Source organism: Pinus tabuliformis, chromosome 4_2, assembly GCF_031772625.1.
Source record: "Pinus tabuliformis cultivar Carrire ecotype Pingquan chromosome 4_2, CPIR1, whole genome shotgun sequence".
Classification (NCBI taxonomy): Eukaryota; Viridiplantae; Streptophyta; class Pinopsida; order Pinales; family Pinaceae; genus Pinus; species Pinus tabuliformis.
In genome coordinates, this window is record NC_142304.1 from 404215098 (window position 1) to 404236782 (window position 21685).

Genomic DNA, 21685 nt, shown 5'->3' on the forward strand with positions numbered 1-21685 from the left:
TATTATCGCAAGTTTGTTAAGAATTGTCAAACTAGTTGAATATCAATCTTCACAATGACATGCATCAAGAGTACCCATGAAAACTTGAAACATTGAGAATCATTTTCTATTTGTATTCCTTTGATAAAAGCTACAACATAAATATATGGTTCCCTCAAATTATTAGATGGGTGAATACCAATACCTTTTAATTTGGATTGTTTCCCTTTGATCCAACAATTCTTCAACACTTTGTTGCAATGTTACTAAATTATGCAATCCATTTTGGTGTCACCTAGAATTTTATCTCGATGAATTCATAACACCTCTAGAGATTACTTGGTTGGAATGAAGCTATGCATTGACCCTTGTCACTCACCACTGTTATTTCCTCTGACTTCACACATTCAATGATCCATCAAATTATGGTTGCATATGGTAAAGTGGCAGACCTTGTAGCTGCATTATGCAAGTGAGATTTCTAAATGTTAGAATATACATATTTTTCCTTATCATCACCATCAACTAGGTCTACCAGAATGGCTAAAGAAGGGTAATTGTAGTCCTTAAAAATATAAACATGTTTTGACTAATCAAGGAAATTGGACAACTCTAAATGACTAGTAGTATATGAGAAAATCGACCTCTTAGGCTTAATAAGAATTTCCTATGCAAAAAACTATTCTTCTTCTATTATTTTATTTTCTTTCTACTATGGCTTAAGAATCTTTTTCGTGGGTGACATGTATAAAATCATATTCAAATTTCACAGGAGAAATATCAAAAAAATCATAGAATGGAAATGCAAAACAAAAAATTAATATACATAAGTCTTCAATTTCTTCTTACCACCTTCATTCAATTTATTTTACCACCTTTATCCTTCAAATGAAAAGAAAATTGAATAGTCATGCCATTATTCATAGAACCATGCATTGATACTACAAATGCATTTAGGTATGCTAGAGTCACACTCAATCCCTAGTAGAGTTACAATTCAAAGAATCAACGGAGATTTCAATACAATTTAGCAATATGGGAGAAAAAGGGACCCAATTACCAGAGTTCTATGGATTAAGTGTAAATCAAAATCTGTGTGAGAATCCAATAGTTTGGAAACATCACATTGGCATAATCCTCAACGGTAATAATTTGTAGTCATCATCACATGTATATTCTCCACAAATCTCATATATATGGAATCAAGATCCTAAGACATAAAATGCATATTACAGAGGATGAAAATCAAATTTACCTAACAACGTCAGTGAAGAGACCAAGGGAGGAGATTGTGTTAGTAACTAAATTTTTTTAATTTAATTAGTTCACACTATCATTAGTTGGCTCTACCTCAAAAGGCTTATGCAAAGAAGTGTGGAGCAACAAGATTAATTAAAATGTTTTCTAAGTAACAATAAATTTGATTGTGTCATCAATCTATTGGATCATGTCATGATTGGTAATGATTGGGTTAATTAAAAAGAAAGGTGATGATTGATTGATGACATTAAAGCAGCAATAAATGCTTAATGTTCAAAAGAGCATGCGATTGCTAAAGGTCAAATATGAAATGGTCCTCCATAGGCATCAAAAAGAATAAATTTGTCATGACCTTCAAGCCCCTTACCACTGTTAGAAACTCTCTTAGATCTGTTAAAGACCCGGTTAACCCTAAAGACATGAAAGGGGTATACTCAATTCCTTGCTCCTGTGGGGTTCCTTACATTGGTGAAATTGGTTGATCCATAAACGAGAGAATCCAAGAACATGCATCACACATTAGACACAGTGGCTCTCATTCCCCAACTTTAGCCGAATATGCGGTGAAATCTAAGCACCATGTCTGCATTGAGGATACCAATGTCATCGCCAAGGTTGATCATTTCCATCATAGGAAATTAAGAGAAGCCATTGAGATTGAGAAGCATGTGATCAATCTCAACAAAGATGATGGTTGGAAATTAAGCAGGAATTGAATCCCTGCATTTTCCTCTTGATTGCTTTCTATTCTATCCTCTAATTTTTTTTATTTTAATTCTTTTTTCATTTCTTTCTCATTTCCTTTCATTTTTTTTTAGTAGCTAGTTTTAATTTCTTTTTATATTAAATATTAATTTAATATGATTTCATCCTTATTCTTTATTCTATTTATAATTAAGTATATTACTTTATTACTTTGAAAATAAATTAATTATTAATACATAAATACTACATCCCTTTTCTAACACTGAGAATGAATAGAAATATTTAATAAATAAATATTATCCCATTAATTTATTATTATATTATATTATAATCCTTTTTAATTTAGTTTATTGAATATGTAATTAATTAATTAATTAATTTTATATTCTATTAACTAATTATTTACAACACTTTCCTAACGGCTAGCTCATAATGGCTGGTTTTTAACTAGCTTATAATGGCTAGTTTTTAACTGCTATTTCATAAGGGTTAATTTCAGGCAAGGATGCTTCTCTGTGATTTAAACAGATTGATTTTTTCACCTTTATCTTAAAAACAAGAATGTGATTAATCCGAAAGACAATCTTTAAAAAAAAATAGTTTTGAATAAAGCCTTAAAAAGACAAAAAAATAAAAAAAAAATCAATTATTAGATTACTTCCCTAATTAATAGACATGATAAAAGAGTAAAAACAAGTAAAAAATCAACAAAAACACTTTCAATATATCAAAGCATTCCAAAAGAAGAAAATAACCATTACAAGTAGAAAAAAAAAACAAAATAATATACACAAACATTCGTTGGTTGTGGAGCCAAGGTATGAAACAATATTCATAAAACCTTTGCAAGTAGTGGAAAAAAAGAAAAGATCAATTTTTGAAATCCTTCCACCAGCATCAAGATAAAACAAAAGATCAATTGTGAAATGGTGAAAAGCAAAAGTCCAAGAGAGTTCTTCCATGTGAGCAGAGGTAAAGAAAAGTTAAAACTCAATCATTCTAAACACTGCTAGCCCAACGGAATGGCTTAAAAGATTAGTCGTAAAAAGAGTTATGATCACACATTAATGGAAACTAAAAAGTCAATCTTTAAAAGCGCCATTTACTAGTATTAGTATGAGAGGGCAGAGTATAAATGTTCTATATTTGTTTTTTAAGCTATAATTTAGTTATACATTTTTTTTTGGTAAAATTATGATTTTTTATTGTTTAAAATAATTTTTTGAATGCATAGATGGACTCAACGTCTTATAAAAACTCAAAACACTTGAATTAGACAGACTACATATCTCAAATTTTTGGTATTTGTCAAATTAAGCCAAAGGCATATGATTGAAAAAAACCAAAACCTAAAAAAAATTAGACTATATATACTTGGATTGAAAAATTTTGTATGCTTACGCCCCAACATCACTATAGCTAAGAATAAGAATAAAATGTCATCAACATGTGCAATTCCTTTCAAAACTATGAATGTCGTTAATATAATTAACGGTTTCTAAATTTAGCAAATTATGATAATAAAAAAAAAAGTCAAATTTTGAAAAGTTGGCACAATATTCCATTAATAAAGTTTTAAAATTTAATAATTTTAAGAATGTTGCTCAAACAAATATCAAAATTTTAAAATTTAGCAAATTATGATTGTAAAGATGGTGAAATTTCGAAAAAAAAATAGCATCATATTTTCTTTTCTTAACATTTTATTTAGTTATATTTATAAAAAATGTATGTATATGAATTTTTTTTAATTTGACAGTGTAAAATTTAATATTTTTTTAATAATAAATAATCATGTTGATAAGCATGTTTATTTTAGAATAGAGTTTCTAGAATTTTAATTTAAATATCAATAATTATTAGATAGATGGTACAGATTTAATCACCATAAAATATTCTCTGTAGTATACACAAATCATGGCTGAGATTTATTTCCAAAATAGTTGTCATTTTTCCTCTTTTAATTAAATTCATTAATTTAAAAAAATATCACATGAACAAGTGTCATAAGAAATGAGTTATAGTTTTCTCAGTATGTGGTATTGATAAGTCATGGTATTGGCCCATGGCACTATAACAAAGCTTATTTAACCATTAAGAATTTTCTTGATAAAGTGACGGAAATCTCTATAGTTGAAAATATTGTTATTTTTTTTTTTAATTGTATATATGTATAACTTATATTTTTTCCAAATAGTGGAAAAACCTATCATAACTCAATTGTCAAACCAATATTGGGGACACTATCTGCAAATGCAGTTGACTCATCATTGTTATTCAAGGAAAACCACGAAACTTGTAATCACCCATCCCATTGGTTACTCGTTAAATGCCTCTAGTATTGGGTCGTTAAATTGTTTCTTTACATGCTAAGAAGACAAGCTCTTAGCCAAAGAGAAACTATTTAACTTATATATTATATATTAATTCTTGTTATCATTAAATAACAAAAATTTAAAATAAAATGATATATATATATATATATAATTTAAAATAAAGTGTTTTGATGTATATAATGCATTAATGCTTATCCACATTTACCAACCATTTAATTAATTTATATGACTATTAAATATGGCATTCTACTTTATTCACAATTTCTACTTGATTTGAATTATTTGGCTTTTTTATTATTTGTTTTTTCTAACTTGATTTAAATTATTTGTTGGGTCTTTTTTGTGCATTCTACGATAAATTTTTGTAAACGCATTCTCGTCGCTATATTCAGAGGATTGGCATGTTGAGAGGAAATCTCCTTCAAATGCATCTGGCCAACAATTTCGTACCTCTTCTATCATTTTATTATGATCAACCAACAACCTCCATCCTAAGTCACAGGACATGTCCCTCAGAGTCACGTGTCCCGTATTTCACATGTCAGACACAAAATATGACCTAAAACGTGTCCAAAACATTTTTTATCGTGTCCTCTAATCGTGACACGCGCTTTCGACGTGGACCCCTTAGGACACGTGTCCCATAAAAATTCACTCATAAAGCCCACACATGGTTCATTTTTTTGGTTTTTTCGGTCATTTTTCGCTGTCGAAGCTCACTGGAGTCATTGTTGTGTTGGAACTTGGTCATTGTTTGCTCGTTGGAGTCGTTGTTGTGTTGTGTTGGAAGTTCCTTTAACGATTCCCAACTGTCAACTTCACATCAACCTGGGTCCTGGATAATAGCGTTCATGGTTTGGAGCTCATGGTTTGGGGCTTAAATTTTTTGTTTGTGAGCGTGTGGGAACCAGGTCAACGTTTTCTTGTATTCCATATGCCCATACCTATATAATTTGTATCAATGTATTCAAGAGCCTTTTTAGGAGTCGGTTGTCATTCACGACTTTTAACTTTTGAAATAGCTTTCTTCATGGTCTTTATAGCTCGATTCATTTGCTTGTTCTCTAAATATCCATCCACAAACATTTCCCGTGTTTTGAAATTTGGTTTTCCTCGTTTTTCTAAAATGTGTTCAAGAGAGACTTTGTGGCCTACCTTTTCAATCATTCCTTTTGTGATATAGGCATCAATTAATACATTGGGCACTCTGATATCATAACTTAGGCCATCGCATTCCCAGTCTTCAAAACATTTTTCGACTCCCTGCATATCTCCAAGTTTGACCAATGAAGAAAGCATGCATATATAACCATTGTATTGTTTTAATTGCAAATTTCAATGGCTACAGAAAGTTGACTTAAATATATAGGGCTCTACCTAGTTGAGTCTATCTTGCAATTGCCCACATTTTCCAAGATGTGCAACTTGAGTAAGTCAGATTCATATGCTAGTCAACAAGAGAGCTAGAACTGCCGAGAAAGAAAATATCAGTCTCTGATGTCATATGTGCAATATACAGAATGCCCATGTTGAGATCCTCGATTTGGTTCTCAATTTGTTTAATAAGTTAGTAACATGAAGATTCACGAATGAACATTGAACTGAGAGCAATGAACATCATTGATGTTGTAAATTAATAAACTAATACTATATTTTAGTGTATATATATATATAATGTGTCCCTCATGTCATGTTTCCGGGGTCGTTGTGTCTCGTGTCGAATACTCGTATTTGTGTCCTTCGTGTCTCGTTTCCTCGTGTCATGTGACTTAGCCTTCATCTATTGCTTATTAACACATCCACTGAGCTCTCTCATGTCAACCATAACCAGCTTATAGGATACTTGGTTGGTACTCGTCCTAGATGAATCAGAAACCAGTTTGTGTCCCCTCAGCGGCGCCTACCCGGTCACAAGTGTGGTAAGGGGGTTGATGCCAACTTTGCCACACAAGATTTGAAGTGGCAGATGCAAGTGAAAGAATTCGTGGTGTACGAGCCTTCCAGTACAAGGTTCCCATGACTCCACAGCTTGAGCAGTAAGCCCTCTCCGACCGTCCTATTCTTCTTTGCAGTCCAAATATCCATCGCAGGAAGAGATGTGAGATCCAATACCACAACCACATATAGAACGATTTCACCTGACTTTGCAGTCCAAATATCCATTGCAGTAAGAGATGTGAGATCCAATCCCACAACCACATATACAACGACTTCACCTGACTCTGTAATTCTCGTTAACAATGGCTTTCCCATTCCCATCTTGACTGCTCTGTAGAACCCCAGCACAGTGATGTCGCTCCAGAGTTATTGATTACTACTTTCCAATGGAAGGCAATGCAAAGAACTCCCCTTCACTAGTCCTGATCAAACATAAGAAACTCAAACTACACAACGTCACAAGACTCCGTGACCATTAAAAACCATACCTACCTTATTTCAGTCCAATATATCTTTTTCTTAATTGTTTCCTCTGTATTTTAAATATATGGCCTCGACATACCCTTTGGATTGACACCGGAAATCGGTGGATTTTCTGCAAGTTCTGCCTGTTATCCTTGGTGATCAAGGTCATGCATACCAATTTCGTTAGAGAGGAGAAGAGGTTTATAAATTCAGTGTGCTTCTTTTCATGTGTATTAGACAGCCCCTTCATAACCAGTTATGGAAAAGTATTTTTACTCATCACAATGCAAAGGATATATTCAATCCAAATATTTCCAGTTTGAGCAAGTTAATGGAGAGGATTTAGATAAATATGCACATGAAAGAAATCACAGATCTAACCAGTGGGAATAGGCAAAGCCCTCTGGATGGTAGAATGTCGTCGTTTGTATCTGGATGGTTGTGAATGGCAGAGATTGTCGTTTGTAACTGAACTGTTGCATGCTTCAATTGCTCGTTGGGATCGGGCAGGGTTTCTTTGCACATTATAAATAGAGTTCTCAATGTTTTAAATTGTCTTGTGTGGAGTTGAAGGGCTACAATTGGATTGATAGGCAACCATAGCAGATTGTCTACTCCCTCAAAAACATCAACATTATAGTATGCTGTTTAACTAATTGCACTTACAAATGTATTTATTTCACAAACAAACAAATGCTTTTATTCTTTTCCGGTATGTAACTTTCTTTTCATCAACAAATTAAATGTCTGTTTTTTCTGCATTAATAGATCCAATTCTCAATATGAACTTACAATACCCAGTCTATTGGCATGTCTTGGCACCTTTGGGGGCAATTGCCAATTTAAATATTAGAGGAATGCTCTTTTCATAAACTACATTCATGAAAACCATGGTGTAATATCCTAGGGTAATTTCTTGACCTAGGTTTTCAGGTATCTAGGGTTTTCAATGAAATTTCTTTCACTCATTCAATAAATAAAACATGAACTCATTCAATAGCACAATAAGATATGATCCACATTAAGTATGATTACATTAGTCAACAGCCATGACACTGTTGATGTAATGAAATTTAACAAATAGAGAGTCCCAAGTACCACAGAAATAACCAATGTTTATATACTAACGATCTGATTCCACCTGAGCACAGTGAGTATTCTTGTAGATTCTGATCAGAAAACTAAGTATGAACATCCTCAAAACTATATCTGCTACAGGATGCTGCGCCTAGTTCCAAAGACCTGTGGACACCTTCCATTTACTGGTAATCCTGCCTCTGGGTCTGCACCAAACTTGCTTCAGGAATGTCGACTTTGCCAGGATTCCTTGGACTACTTCAGGCTGCTAATTCCGCCCAACCTCAGACTAATCAACGAACTTCAGAGACCTTCCTCAGGCTATGATTTGCGGCTACAGGAATCCTCATTAATCTGCCTCAGTATTTCTCTGAAAAACAGTCCAAGACATGCAGTGATTGCTTCAGGGAAACTCGGCCTGTTTTTGTCCCTATCCAGCACAGAAAAGACTCGGACTTGTGCTCTTGATCAGTTCGATAACAACAGCGGGCTATTACTGAAAGGCTGACGTTAACCCTAGAAATGATCCGCCCTGCCTTAATAAAGCTTTTCTTGGCTACAGGAAGGCTGCGCAAGGGTTTGGTTACAGGGGACTTGACCCAAACCAGATAATTAACCTCAGAAGGAAGTCACTTCGACTTGGAAATTTCACTCTGTTTTGAGATAATCCGTCCAGCTTTACTATGTTTAGGTCTTCCTTATCCTAGGCCCTTCCACAAATATATTTTGCTGCTCCTTGTAGAGAAATCCCTGTGCCAAAACAAAGTAACAAAAGGAAAATAGGACTAACTAGGGTGGAATCTTTCACCACCGAATTTAGTAGGGTAAAAGGGGTCTTAAAACCCTCAGAGCCTCAGGCTCAAAGAAGAACAGAGATAAATGATCCAATCCAATGATGCCTCAAATGAATCGAACCCCCTTGTATTTATAGATTTCCTTGAGGGGATTTTCTCCTTAATTAATTGAGTGAAATTCACATCTAACCCCAACTTTGGGCTTTTCCGCCCCAAACTTGCCCAAACATTGGGTATTTTGGAGTTTTTCCCCTTTCTCGAGGACTATATCCTACGAAGATCGATAGACTACTTCGTCCCTTGAGCCAATTAATCCCACGGGGATATTACACATAAATTTCTGATAAACAATAAAATGTCAAGACCACCACTGGAGAAACCCTCCTCAATGCTGACATTCGCAAAGGGCAAAACCTTAACAGCTCTATGTGATAAAATTCAGAATTCTTATCCATCACCATTTTAATTGTCAAAAAATAACAGAATAAAATTACCAGCTATTATAAACCAAGCCAAGACAATGGTGTCCAAACTAATATTCATCATTACTGAGCTTGATTTGCCCACTGTTACTCCAAACCAGTAAGACTGAACAGGATATTCCCTGAATAAATGAGATGCATGTTAAACCAAGCGTCTAACAGGCCTGTTATTAATCTATCAGCATATTCCAGACCACATTCAGTGTGATACAATTCCATGCACAAGTTGGAACTTAAAGACCATGGAAGAATACCATTTCCTGCACTAAACATTTGAAACTAGATGAACCTGTTATCTTGCTCATAAAAAATATGAAAACAAATTTTGGGAAAAATTTGTTCATACAAGCCGTTATTTTGGCTGCACAAAAGATAGTTTGAAAAAGGACCTTACTGAATCTTAAAACACACCGCCCACCTCACCCTCACCAAAAAATATGCTTTCCCAGGGCTCAGACATTTTCTTTACATGCCCATTTCAGGAAAAGAAATGTAGCACTCAACATGAGAGATTGAATCTCATCTATTTTTCTATAAAGGACTGTAGACTTTGTAACCAAGTAAGATATTCCTTCTTCGACTTATTCATCATGTACTCGTACAAAAAGTTTGATAGATCATCATCAATACCTCGTTCCTGTAAGAACTCTTGGAAAGCTCTCTGGAGATCTTCTTTCATGCGCCTGAAAAGATAATCTACAGAGGTCAGGAACCTTAAACAGAAGAATTTTATATATGAGCATGTAGGTGTATAATCCTATACAGAAACATAATTCCTTGAGACGAAATTAATGGTGACAATATGATTATAGAAAATTCCTTGACAGTTCCATTCCTTAGTTATAGAAAATTTGATTATTTCAAAGAAAATGCCAATGAAAAGAAACTTACTCAAAACCCGGCCCTTCATAAGTCAATTCCTGAGATGATTCTGCTTCCATGATTACCACTCGGTCAACGGTTATCTCATCAGGATATCCAGAACATCCGATCATCATTGACTTGGTTGCTTCATCTTTAGAAATGGTAACTGCTAGACAAATTTTACACGGTATATCATCTTCCCCAAGATCCTCATGTGAGTCAGCTGAACCTAAATCAAGCATTGTAGCTTCTACCTTTATGTTTTCCTTGCCATATTTCCTGTGCAATGCTATCCATTGCTCACCCGGCTTGTCTTTAACAATGAAGGGAATGTTGTCATGAGGAATCTGAATATTCATGTCATCACAAAATATACTGTCAAGTGAAGAAGAGGAAAATAACAGTACAAATTTCACTATAGCTCTAAATATAATATACAAGGATCCTTATAACAAAGGGCAACAATACAGCATTCATAATATGCATCATCAAAAATCCAAATTATATACATATATAGCTCAAATGGTATACATGTTTTTCCATATTGATCTGAACTTTAGGACTAGCGCAGACCCGTCCAACCCGAGTCTCGTATGCACCTTGAGGTTGCGATGCCTGAAGTTGTGTATCTTGAGTTCCAATATTTGATACCAGGTATTTGAGAGAACTTGAGATATGCAACCTTGAGCATCGCAATCTTGAGGTGCATATAAACCTGGTTTTCAGATATCTATGTACTACACTGCTAGTGTCCATATCCAATGCACCCATAACACCATTTTGATCCAATTCTCTATTGCACAGACACATTAAGAATTGATAGATCACCCAAACCCCCACAAACGTTGAAGAAAGAACCTCGTTTTTCTTGGTGCAAATTGCATTTAGTAATGAAAAATATTGCTCCTGCCTCAAAATTCAAACTCTGGTTGAAGTTGTCCTAAATGTGTATTGTTGAAATTTGCAGGAAATAGCAAGAGAATCGAACAAAACTAACACAAGCTCAAATTCTGCAATAAAGAGAAGAACAAACCAGCAGTAGGGCAGCACAACACTGGAAGAGAAATCAGCCAAGGGGATCACAACCCTAGAAAGATAGTGAACCCACAAAAAAGAGCAATAGATAGAGAAATAAACCAAAGCACGAGTTCATAGGCTCCCTGAGGCACATCACCTTATTAAGAATGAAAAAAAGTCACATGATAATAAATGAAATGACAAGTGAGAGTTGTGTACTTATCTACAGCTTGTGAGATGGATGCTTTCCCCAAGAGGGATAATGAGCCTATGTGTACAAGGTTGGTTCTAGCCAAACCTAGAAACACAATAATGGTTACAATATAAGGTTGAGCGTGGTCGGAAGTGAAGCTTGCACCTTTTTCAACATCCCTCTTATGCTAAACAGGGGCCATGGAGAAAAAAGATGACTAGAAATGAGAGTGGGTGTATAGATTCTCAACTCAACACAAAGTCAATCAAGGCCAAAATACAAATGAGAGTAGGTGCATAGATACCCAACTCAATATAAGGTTCGACATGGCCAATATAGAAATGAGAACAGATTATAGATACCCACCTCAATATAAGGCACATTGTGGCTGAAATATAAATGAGTGCATATAATCAAACTCAATATAAGGTTGGTCTTGGCCAAAAATGAAATTACACAACTATTTTCAACATCCCCTCTTAATCTATAAAATGGAAGCCTTGGAAATAAAGGCATTACATCGCAAGATTCACATCCTTAGTGTTGATTAATAGTCACATAAAGAAGACATTACATATTATCCCCCCTATATGCCATACCTCCCACACAAATATGACTCCAGATGTTGTTGAAGATGGGCACTAGTAGAGGTATAGAAGAAGAAATTTCTGCAAATTAATAATCAAACAAGTCATCAATAAAGTCCTAATTATGGGGATGAGATCGCCGGAGGCCGTAGGAGTCGAACCAGGGCAACCTAGGCCGATGGCCTAGGATGCTGCAGACCAGGGAAAAGGTAGGTTGACGAGGACACGATGGTACGGGATGGGGCAGCTGGCTGTTCCACCGAGGCAGAGGACGTTTAAGCCATGTTAGGAGGGGACAGCTGGGTATTCAGCAGAAGGTTTTCTCGGAACGGGTTCGCATTACCTCTCACCGGGCTAGTTTGTTGGTAAAACCATTTTGGAGCTCTTGCGGTTGACGTTCCCAGGCGGTTTTAGGAAGAGTAGCAGGTAACGGACCGTTAGCGGTGGCAGTTTACTCGTTTTTATTGCAGATAATTACCATGGTGAAACCTAGAGAGGCAGTTGACCTAGACCCTGCACCGAAAGATATCCTGTCGGTTTGGGGAAAGGAGGTTAACGCCCAGAATATTGTCAAGTTTTTCGGGTCAGCTGGCAGTCATGCACCCGCGGATTTCGCTGTGGAAGGTTCGTGGAGTAACAGAGCAGCAAAAGGTCTGTTGGAGGAAAGCTTGGAGCTGGCTGGACTGCACAACAAAGGAGGAAGGGGCGTCAAAGTTTCAGGCCCTCTGGAGAAGGACTACCAGCTGACTGAAAAACCCTACGGCGCCCATGTAAGTAAGGACAAATCTCCCTCTAATGCGTTTTTTCTATCTGGAGGGCTTGAAGATATCATAAATTTCAAAGCAAACCAGGGAGTCTGGAGGTCTGTGGGTGGAGGTTTAAAGCCGAAAAGTGTAGTGACGGAAGGGGGCGGCCAGCCGGCTGTTACCAGACATTTTATAACAAAAGGGTCACCCAAGCCCAGCTTGGGAGCTGGAGGGAGTAATACAGGTCCCGGCGAGCCTTCGAAGTTAGGGAAGGAAGGACAAAATCTAGTTACTGGCTGGGAGGAAGAGGCTTTAGGCTTTGGCACAGGCATAAAGGAAGGTTTCGAAGGCGGACTCCATGCAACTATCTCAGATAAGGACGGAAAAACCCTAGCAGATAGTGAGCCTGGAACTCAGGTGGTTTTGGACAAGGCAGACCCAAAATCTCAAGCTAGGGAGGAAGATTCCGGACAAGAGAGGGCTGGGGGAAAACGGAAAAAGGCGAAACCACTAAAGAAGAAAAAGATTGAAGGAAATTTGGTTCTAGGCATGGATGTTCAGGTCGAGGATGCGCTAGAGGTGGCGGAATGTACTCTAGTGGGTAGAGCTAGAGGAAGGGTTTTCTCTGGTAAATTCTTGAACCAGTGGGCGGAGCAACAGTGGAAGGAGGCCCCGGTAAAAAAATTTAAGATTGCAGCGCTTGTGAAGGGTTGGTTTATGGTGAGATTTGAAAACAAGGAAGCGGCAGATTGGGTTGCAGGGAGAAATTGGGCTTTCGGGAATCGTCCAGTCATGTTCAAAAGGTGGTCGCCTTTATTTGATGCGAACAGGGAGAAGGTAGATGAGTTTCCGGTTTGGGTCAGGGCACCCGGCCTTCCTCCCTTCCTGTGGGTAGAATCTGTCTTCAGATCAATAGGGAACCTACTGGGCACCTTCCTGGAAGCAGACATGTCTTTCCTTCACACCCACGAAAGAGCCATGGCCAGGATCTTGGTCCGATTAAATCCAAAAGAAGGGCTTGCGGAATCCATAAATCTACAGTATAAAGAATATGTTTTTGAGCAACCGTTGGATTATGAACATCTTCCTTTTAGATGTCACAGGTGCCATGAATATGGGCATCTGGCAAGGGACTGTCCGCTGGGTAACCGTAGAAGGAGGACTCAGAAAAAAGGTGAGCAGCGGGGGAAGAAATCGAGGAAAGACAAGGATATTGAAATTGAGGATCATCCAGAGGAGAATATTATGGAAGCGGTCCAAACCCAGAAAGAAGCCCTTGATAGCCAGGCCGGAGAGGAACCGCCAGAAGAAAAAGAGGTCCAGCGCAGCCCGGAGAAGTTAATCAACGAGATTACAAATGAGGCCGTAGACATCCCTGTCGAAGACCCAAACGGTATGCAACTAGACTCAAGTAATACATCTTTATTTTCAGAACCTAAAGATGCTTGCTTGAAATCTGGCTCTCCTCTAAAAAATTGTTGCAATGATGATCTTTTAAACATTGAAAATCTCACTGCTGCTATCCCATCCATTGACCTGAACTGTGAAGATGATTCCCTTAGTAGGATGGTTCCTGTTTTTTCTACACCGGTGTGCCATTATAACCTAAGATCTCTCGACAAAAAACATGTCAAAAAGCTCGAAATCCCTGATCCGGTTGGTGGGCTAGGCCCAACCTCATCTTAGGCCTTCAAAAGGAAGGCCAGAGGCAGGAAATCAAACTTGTCTAAAGCACAGGTTAAAGCGAAGTTTGATGTGGCTGACGGTAAACAAATGTCTATCCCTGGGGCGCTTAGAGCAGCAAATCCCCTTGAAAATGTTTTAAAATGATCTTCCTATCTTGGAATTGCAGGGGTTTAGCCAGTAAACCCAAAAAACTGGCCCTGAAGGAGTTAGTTTCGCGATACAATCCGGATGTCATCTTTCTCCAAGAGACCCTAGGCAGAAGCTTTGAGGTGGAATCTTCCCTTAGGATCTCTCTCCCTGGATGGGTTTTCTTTGCTATAGATGTTGTGGGACATTCGGGCGGCCTGGCAATTGGTGTCAGGGAAGGAAGGATGCAGATTATCAATCATTGGGGAATGGCTCATGTGCTAGGTATGGAGATCCATTCTCCTGAGTTTGGATTTCCCCTTCTGATCATAAATATCTATGGGCCATGCCAGGGAAGGGAATCCTTTTGGAATGACCTTTTGTCAAAATCTCTGCTGAAAGACAGAAGTTTGATTATAGGAGGAGATTTAAATTTTTCACTGGGGAGTGCGGAAGCTTGGGGTCCCTCAGCCAGAGAAGATCCACTCTCGGATTTCTTTACAAATGCTCTCCTCTCTCATAACCTGATAGATGTAAATCTAATCAAAGTAAAACCTACCTGGAGGAATAGAAGAGCAGGGGAGGAGAGAGTGGCAAAGAGATTGGACCGATTCCTCTTATGCGAAGACCTGGCATCCAAAATCCCAATGTTCAGGCAATGGGTGGGCGAGGGGGGGAACTCAGATCACTTTCCCATCCTAATGGAATTATCAAAACCTCCCATTAAGCCAGCGGCCCCTTTCAAATTCAATGCTTCCTGGTTGCAAGAGGAATCTTTCAATAAGCTTTTCAGGGACACTTGGAGACATCCGGGCAGAACTTCTTTGGAGAACAAAGGGGCCCTTTTTATGGAAAACTTAAAAAGACTCAAAAAAGCTACCATGGAATGGGCAAAAGAAAGGAAACAAAAGCAGAATGAGGAACTCTCCAAAATTGATGCTGAACTGCGGGCTTTGGAGGAACCTGAGGCAGATGGGTATGCTACTCAGGATTCAAAAGAAAAAATTCTGATGCTTGAAAAGCGCAGAGGCAAACTCTTACTAGACAGAGAGGAGGAATGGAGGCTAAAGAGCAGGGCGATCTGGTTAAGAGCTGGGGACGAAAATACGAAATTTTTCCATAATTATGCAAAAGGGCGGAAAAATGCAAACACAATATGGAAGCTAAAGGATCTTGAGGGTAGAGAAGCCACCTCTTTTGAGTCTCTATCAAATATGGGAAGGACTCACTTTCAGAATCTGTTTACTGAACAAGGAGGGATAACATTAGCAGAAGTAATCAGAACAGCTCAATGTTTCCCCCGTTTTGTGGAGGAGGAGGAAGCAGAAGACTTAATCAGAGAAGTGACAAAGGAGGAAGTGGAAAGCATTGTAAAATCAATGGCAAAAGACAAAAGCCCGGGCCCGGACGGGTGGACTATTGAACTTTTCCATCATTTTTTTGAATCGATTGGAGCAGAACTAACTGAGGTGGTGGAAGAGTCGAGGAGGAAAGGCGAGATATATTCTCCTTTTAATGCAACTTTTATAGCTCTTATCCCAAAAAAGGAGGATCCGGATTCCTTTGAAGATTTCAGGCCTATTTCTCTGTGCAACTGTGTTTATAAAATCATTGCAAAACTTATAGTTGTCCGTCTAAAACCGATCCTATCCAAATGCATTTCAAGTGAACAGTTTGGGTTCCTAGACGGTCGACAAATCCATGAAGCCATAGGAGTGGCACAGGAGACAATTCACAGCATTAGACAATCAAACAAGAAAGGGGTTGTGATTAAAATTGATCTGTCAAAAGCATATGACAGGATCAGCTGGACATATCTCAGGATGTTGTTGACCCATCTGGGGTTCAATCTGGAGTTTATAAATTGGGTTATGGGATGTGTAACCAGTGTAAGTTTTGCAGTCTTAATCAATGGGGCTTCATCACAATTTTTCAAAGGTCAAAGGGGACTGAGACAGGGATGTCCTCTATCGCCACTGCTTTTCCTTCTAGCGGCAGAGGGTCTAAGCAGACTGATCTTGGAAGCCAGAAGAACAGGTTTGGTAAAAGGTTTGGAAGTTGCTGTAAATATGTTCATTACTCACCTCCTTTTTGTAGATGATATTTTATTATTTACAAATGGGAGCTTGAATGAAATTAAAGAACTAAAAAACATTCTTGATCTGTTCATGAAAGCCACAGGGATGCAAATTAACCTCAGAAAGTCTCAGTTAATAATGGAAGGATTCAATAGACACGAAAAGATCCAGATCTCCTCTATCCTGCCCTTTGAGGTCTATAATATGGAGAATCCGTTCAAGTACTTGGGTTTCTGGCTGAAGCCAAATGCATACAAAAAGCAGGACTGGAACTGGCTGGTGGCCAAAATAGAAGCAAAAATCACTCATTGGAGTTACAAGTGGCTATCTAGAGCTGGCAGACTGACCCTAGTAAACTCTGTGTTGCAAGCCATGCCAGTGTTCTGGGCAGCCCTGACTTGGATTCCAAAAGGGATTCTTCACAAGATAAAAAAGATCTGCAGCAGATTCCTATGGTCAGGATCAAAGGAGGACTCTGTTCTTCCCTGGGTTGCTTGGGAGAAAATTGCAAAGCCAAAAGATTGGGGAGGATGGGGAATAAAAAATCTTTATGATTTTAGTGTTTCCTTGGCAGCCAAGTCCGGATGGAGGATCATCAATTCTGAGAATTTGTGGACGAGAGTGGTGAAGCGAAAGTATATAGATCCTGTTCCTCTGGAAGAATGGATTCGTAACCCAAATAAGAAAGGAAGGAATGTTTCAGTGGTATGGAAAGCTACTACTGAGGCATTTAAAATCATAGAACAAGGATTGGCATGGCAGGTAGGAAACGGAGAAAATTTGAGGATAGGTAGGGATCCATGGGTGGGCTGCAATGAATTGTTCGCTTTGTCCCCAGGACTGATCAGACACTTGGAATCAAAGGGCATCATATATTTGAAACAGATTGAGAAAATAGGTCAGTCCACTATATGGGGGCAAGCATGGAAATCTGGAGAAGAATTAGAGCTTAGACCTTTTTGGTGGAATGAGTGGCAGGTTTTCATTCAGGAACTTACCAGATCCAATGTAAGATTAAAGGATAGACCAGACCTTCTGGTATGGGCTCATGCAGACTCAGGAGCCTACTCCCCTAAGGCCGGTTATAAGTTCTTAATGACGAAAAAAGGATGGGATGAACCAGAATGGTGGTCAAAACCTCTGTTGAAATTAAAATGCCCAAAAAAAGCTAGACTGTTCTTTTGGTGTGTGTTAAAAAAGAAAATTCCAACATGGGATATACTCCAATCTAGATATAAGCAAGGGCCTGGAAGATGCCCTTTATGTATAGCTGACTCTGAGACCATCACTCATCTTTTTTTGGTCTGTCCATTCGTAAAAAAGGTATGGGAAGAGGTGCAAAAGTTATTAAAGAAACAGTTAAGCTGGGAAGGGGAAAATTTATCTGTAGCATGGGAAAAATGGTGGAGACTTAGCTCAGAAGGGAATATGAGGAATCTTCCTCCCATCATCTGTTGGGGGGTTTGGATAGCAAGAAACAGATGCATTTTTACTGACAGATCTACCTCAGCTGAATCTATTGCAATTCAAAGCACAACTATACTGTCCAGCATCCCTGAACCAGAGGAGTCAAGAAAAACAACTCAGAGCAGGGAAGAACAAATCAGAGTCGGGATCCCTTGGGCCTACTTTGATGGGGCTTCTCAGAATAACGCAGCTGGGGCAGGGATAATCATCCATTTAAATGAATCACACTCTTTAAAAGCTTCAGTGGGCCTTGGAACCGGATCAAACAATTTTGCTGAACTTTCTGCATTAAAATATCTTCTATGTTGGCTTATCCACAGGAACATCTTCACAGTTCAGATCTTTGGGGATTCTTTGAATGTTGTGAAATGGGTTAATGGAAAAAGTAGATGTCAGAATTACATGTTGAGGCCTCTATTAGAAGAAATCCTGAATTTAAAACTCTCTTTTAATGTGTTTTCAATTGGACATATTTACAGGGACCGAAATGAAGCAGCGGACAGGCTTTCTAAAGATGGTCTGCAGCAAGCTATGGGCAGTTGGATATTAACTGAGCAAGTCCATGATCAGATCCGTGTGTCGGATCATCCTCCATATGCTTAATTTTCAAATTATCTGTTGTTTAGAGTTTTTTTTTGGTACTTTCATATATTATATAGCTGTTGTAAAAAACGATGATACAGACTTTGTTATTGGACATGTTAAAATTTTTGTTGTCACTGCGTTTATCCAGGATATCTTGTTTCCTTTTAGTGGGTTGTTTTCCTCTATGAGGAGACCCACGAATCGAAACTCGACCTGTGATATCGCGTCTCTGCTGGTCTTTTAAAGGACTGTTTTTAGCGATCTACCGGAATGGGTGAATGTATTGTTCAGACTCAGGAGAACAGAGTCTTGTTTTTTCCCAGTTTTGTACAGAGGAGATAGTTTTCTTCTCTGGGGCTGTTGTGGTTTTCGTCCCTACAGCAAACTGAATGCTATGCATCTGCTTGTAACTTTTTATTTATCTTATATAAAAAGTTCATTTTTTTCTTTGGAAAAAAAAGCAAGTCCTAATTATCAACATCATGTTAAATTTCTAATACCAGCCAGACTTATTTTCTCATGGCAATTTATTTTATCCCCGACAATTTATTTATTTACCCAAATAAACACTAAATCACCAAAAAACTAAAATCACTGGTATTTTTAACTTCTACAATTAAATATATGCGGTGAAAATAAACCAAAGAGATCAATCACACTGCAAAATAATTCACCCACAAAAAATCTCCGTAATTTAATTATCTAGAAAATCTAGGTTTTTGACCCACAAAGGTACAAGGGAAAATACAAAACCCCGAAACCTATAACACGGCTCCTTCAAAATGAATTTGGCCCAAGGAACTCAGCCTCTAGGAAACCAACCTCCAAATGAAATAGGCCTGGAGAACTCGGCCCAAATACTCAGCCAGAAACTCGACTTGCGCCCTCCTTGCGTGCCACTAATGCGCACTAGGGGAAACTCAGCCCTCCAGCAACTCAGCCTCCTCCATATAAAATTGATCTCCTTCCAGCAACTTGGCCCTGCAATCTCCTTGTACTCGGCCCTCCTCGATTCACCCCAATCCACTCTCACTTCTCCTTCTTTGCACACCGGGTCCACAAAGCCACTCGCACTTAGAGAAAATCGCTTTCTTTGAATGATGACACGCTCACACAACTTGTGTCTTCACCTCCTCACTAGGCTCCCTTTATAGTTTTCTGCGTGCTAAGAAACCAAGCCTATGTAGAAGACCTTCCGAAGTTATCACTAACTTTAGCGCTCCCTCCTAGCAAGGAAGGGATTCTCCACCACCCCTAGCTTAGCTTGGTACTTCACAAATTTCCCTTTCACTAGAGGCATAGTGAGAACATCTACCACTTGCTCCTTTGTATAAATGTATTGCAATCTCACAATACCCCTTTGGACCCTGTATCTAATGAAGTGATATCTAATCTTGATATGCTTGGACTAGTCATGAAACACAGGATTCTCAAAGAGCTTAATGCATTTCTGATTATCACAGTGGATCATCGTTGGCCACATCTGCAGATCAAATAATCCTGCAAGCATCTTGCGAAGCCACGCTGCCTCACAACTCGCCATACTCACTGCCATGTACTCTACATCTATTGAATTGAGGGCCACTAACTGTTGTTTCTTATTCAACCATGAGATCATGGTTGATCCCAAGTTGAAACAACATCTAGATGTGGACTTTATTTCCACTACACTCCCTGCCCAATCAAAAATTGTGTACCCCTGCAGCTCCACTCCTCTAGCTCTGACATATCTTAGTCCAAAGTCTATTGTGCCATGCAGGTATCTCAACACATGCTTCGCTACCACCCAACAAACCTGCCTCGACTCCACCATGAACTGGCTGAGTGTGTTCACATCAAAATGTATATTTGGCCTAGTGTTGACCAAATACATCAAGGAACCTATCAGTTGCCTATATGGTGTGGGATCCACCAATTCACCTTCAAAAGCACTCAGCTTATTCAGGTTAGTGATCACCAATGTAGACATAGGCCTGCAATCCTCCATCTCGAACCTCCTCAAGATCTCAACTACATATTTTCCTTGTCCAAGGAAAATCTCTCCTGGTTGTTGCCACACTTCCAATCCCAAAAAGTAATGCATCAAGTTGATGTCCTTCATGTTGAACTCTAAAACAAGATCCTCCTTGCACATCCCTATGATCTTCTCCAATCCTGTCAAAAATAGATCGTCCACATATAATACCAAGATGAGCGGTTTACCCTCAACAAGCACAAAGTAGAAGTTGGGATCCGTGTCACTCTTGGTGAAGCCCAAACCAAGAAGATATCCATCGATCCTGGCATACCATGCATGCAGAGCCTGCTTCAACCCATAAAGGGCCTTCTTCAACCTACTTACATGGGAATCTCTCCCATACACCTCAAAGCCTTGAGGTTGCTCAATATACACCTCCTCCTTAATCACCTCATTGAGGAAAGTAGTATTCACATCCATTTGATGTATCCTCCCCTTTAATTCTTAAGCAATGGACATAACTGCTCTAATGGATGCATATCTGGCGACAGGTGTGAATGTCTCCTCTTAATCCACTCCCTCCTTCTCGGAGAACCCTCTCACCACAAACCTCGCTTTATACTTTCTGATACTACCATCAACTACATGTTTGATCTTACAGATCCATCAAGAAGTGACCACAGAGTTTCCTTCCAGTCTCGACACTATATCCCATACATCATTGCTCATGATGGAGATATACTCTTCTATCATGGCATCTCTATAGAGCTGCTCAGCTATAGTGTTGACACCTAATCTTTGGGATTAGGTAAACTGATGTAAATATTGTAAATAGTAAAAATAAAAGGAAGCTGGAAGACAAAGAGACATTGGGAGATGAAACCTAATAGCCTCCCTCTCTTGTATATAGCCATATGCTATCTTAATGAAAAAACATCAATTCATTTGTGGAGTTACTCCTAGCCTGATATGGTATCAAAGCCAACTAAATTAGTCTTTTGTGATGTAACTCGTCCTGCAGAACTTTGCCATTATTCCTCTGCTTTATGCCCCTCTTCATAGATCCTATTGAAAGAAGATGGTGTAGTGGTGATATGGATGATTTGAGCGTTGGCTTTGTACGTTGAATAATTTTGAATACCATATGTTGTGGTTTGCGTTGTGCTGGACTGTGTTGAATGTTGCTTTCATTCCTCTCAAGCTAGATTGAAATTGGATGTTGTCCATCTAGAGTCAGTGGAGGCCTCCTTGCAAAAGGGAATCATTTGGTAGCCTCCTCCTCATCCTAATCTACCCAACCATTTTGGACTGCCTTTGGTGGGAGCTCCTAGAAAGTTCATTCC

The 21685-nt window shown here is 38.5% G+C and overlaps 1 protein-coding gene across 1 annotated transcript in view; it reads right to left on the minus strand.

Annotated features, from left to right (window-relative positions):
* Window positions 1-9075: 9075 nt before the first annotated feature.
* LOC149169667 (uncharacterized protein At2g39795, mitochondrial-like) overlaps window positions 9076-21685 on the minus strand; it is a 28002-nt gene continuing 15392 nt past the window's right edge. Inside the window, exons 2-3 of the mRNA XM_089428767.1 lie at window positions 9928-10247; window positions 9076-9719 (exon numbers count right to left, since the gene is read on the minus strand). Of these exons, the coding sequence (XP_089284893.1) occupies window positions 9560-9719; window positions 9928-10247 (480 nt within the window). The 3' untranslated portion in view covers window positions 9076-9559. The remainder of the gene's footprint in view (window positions 9720-9927; window positions 10248-21685) is intronic.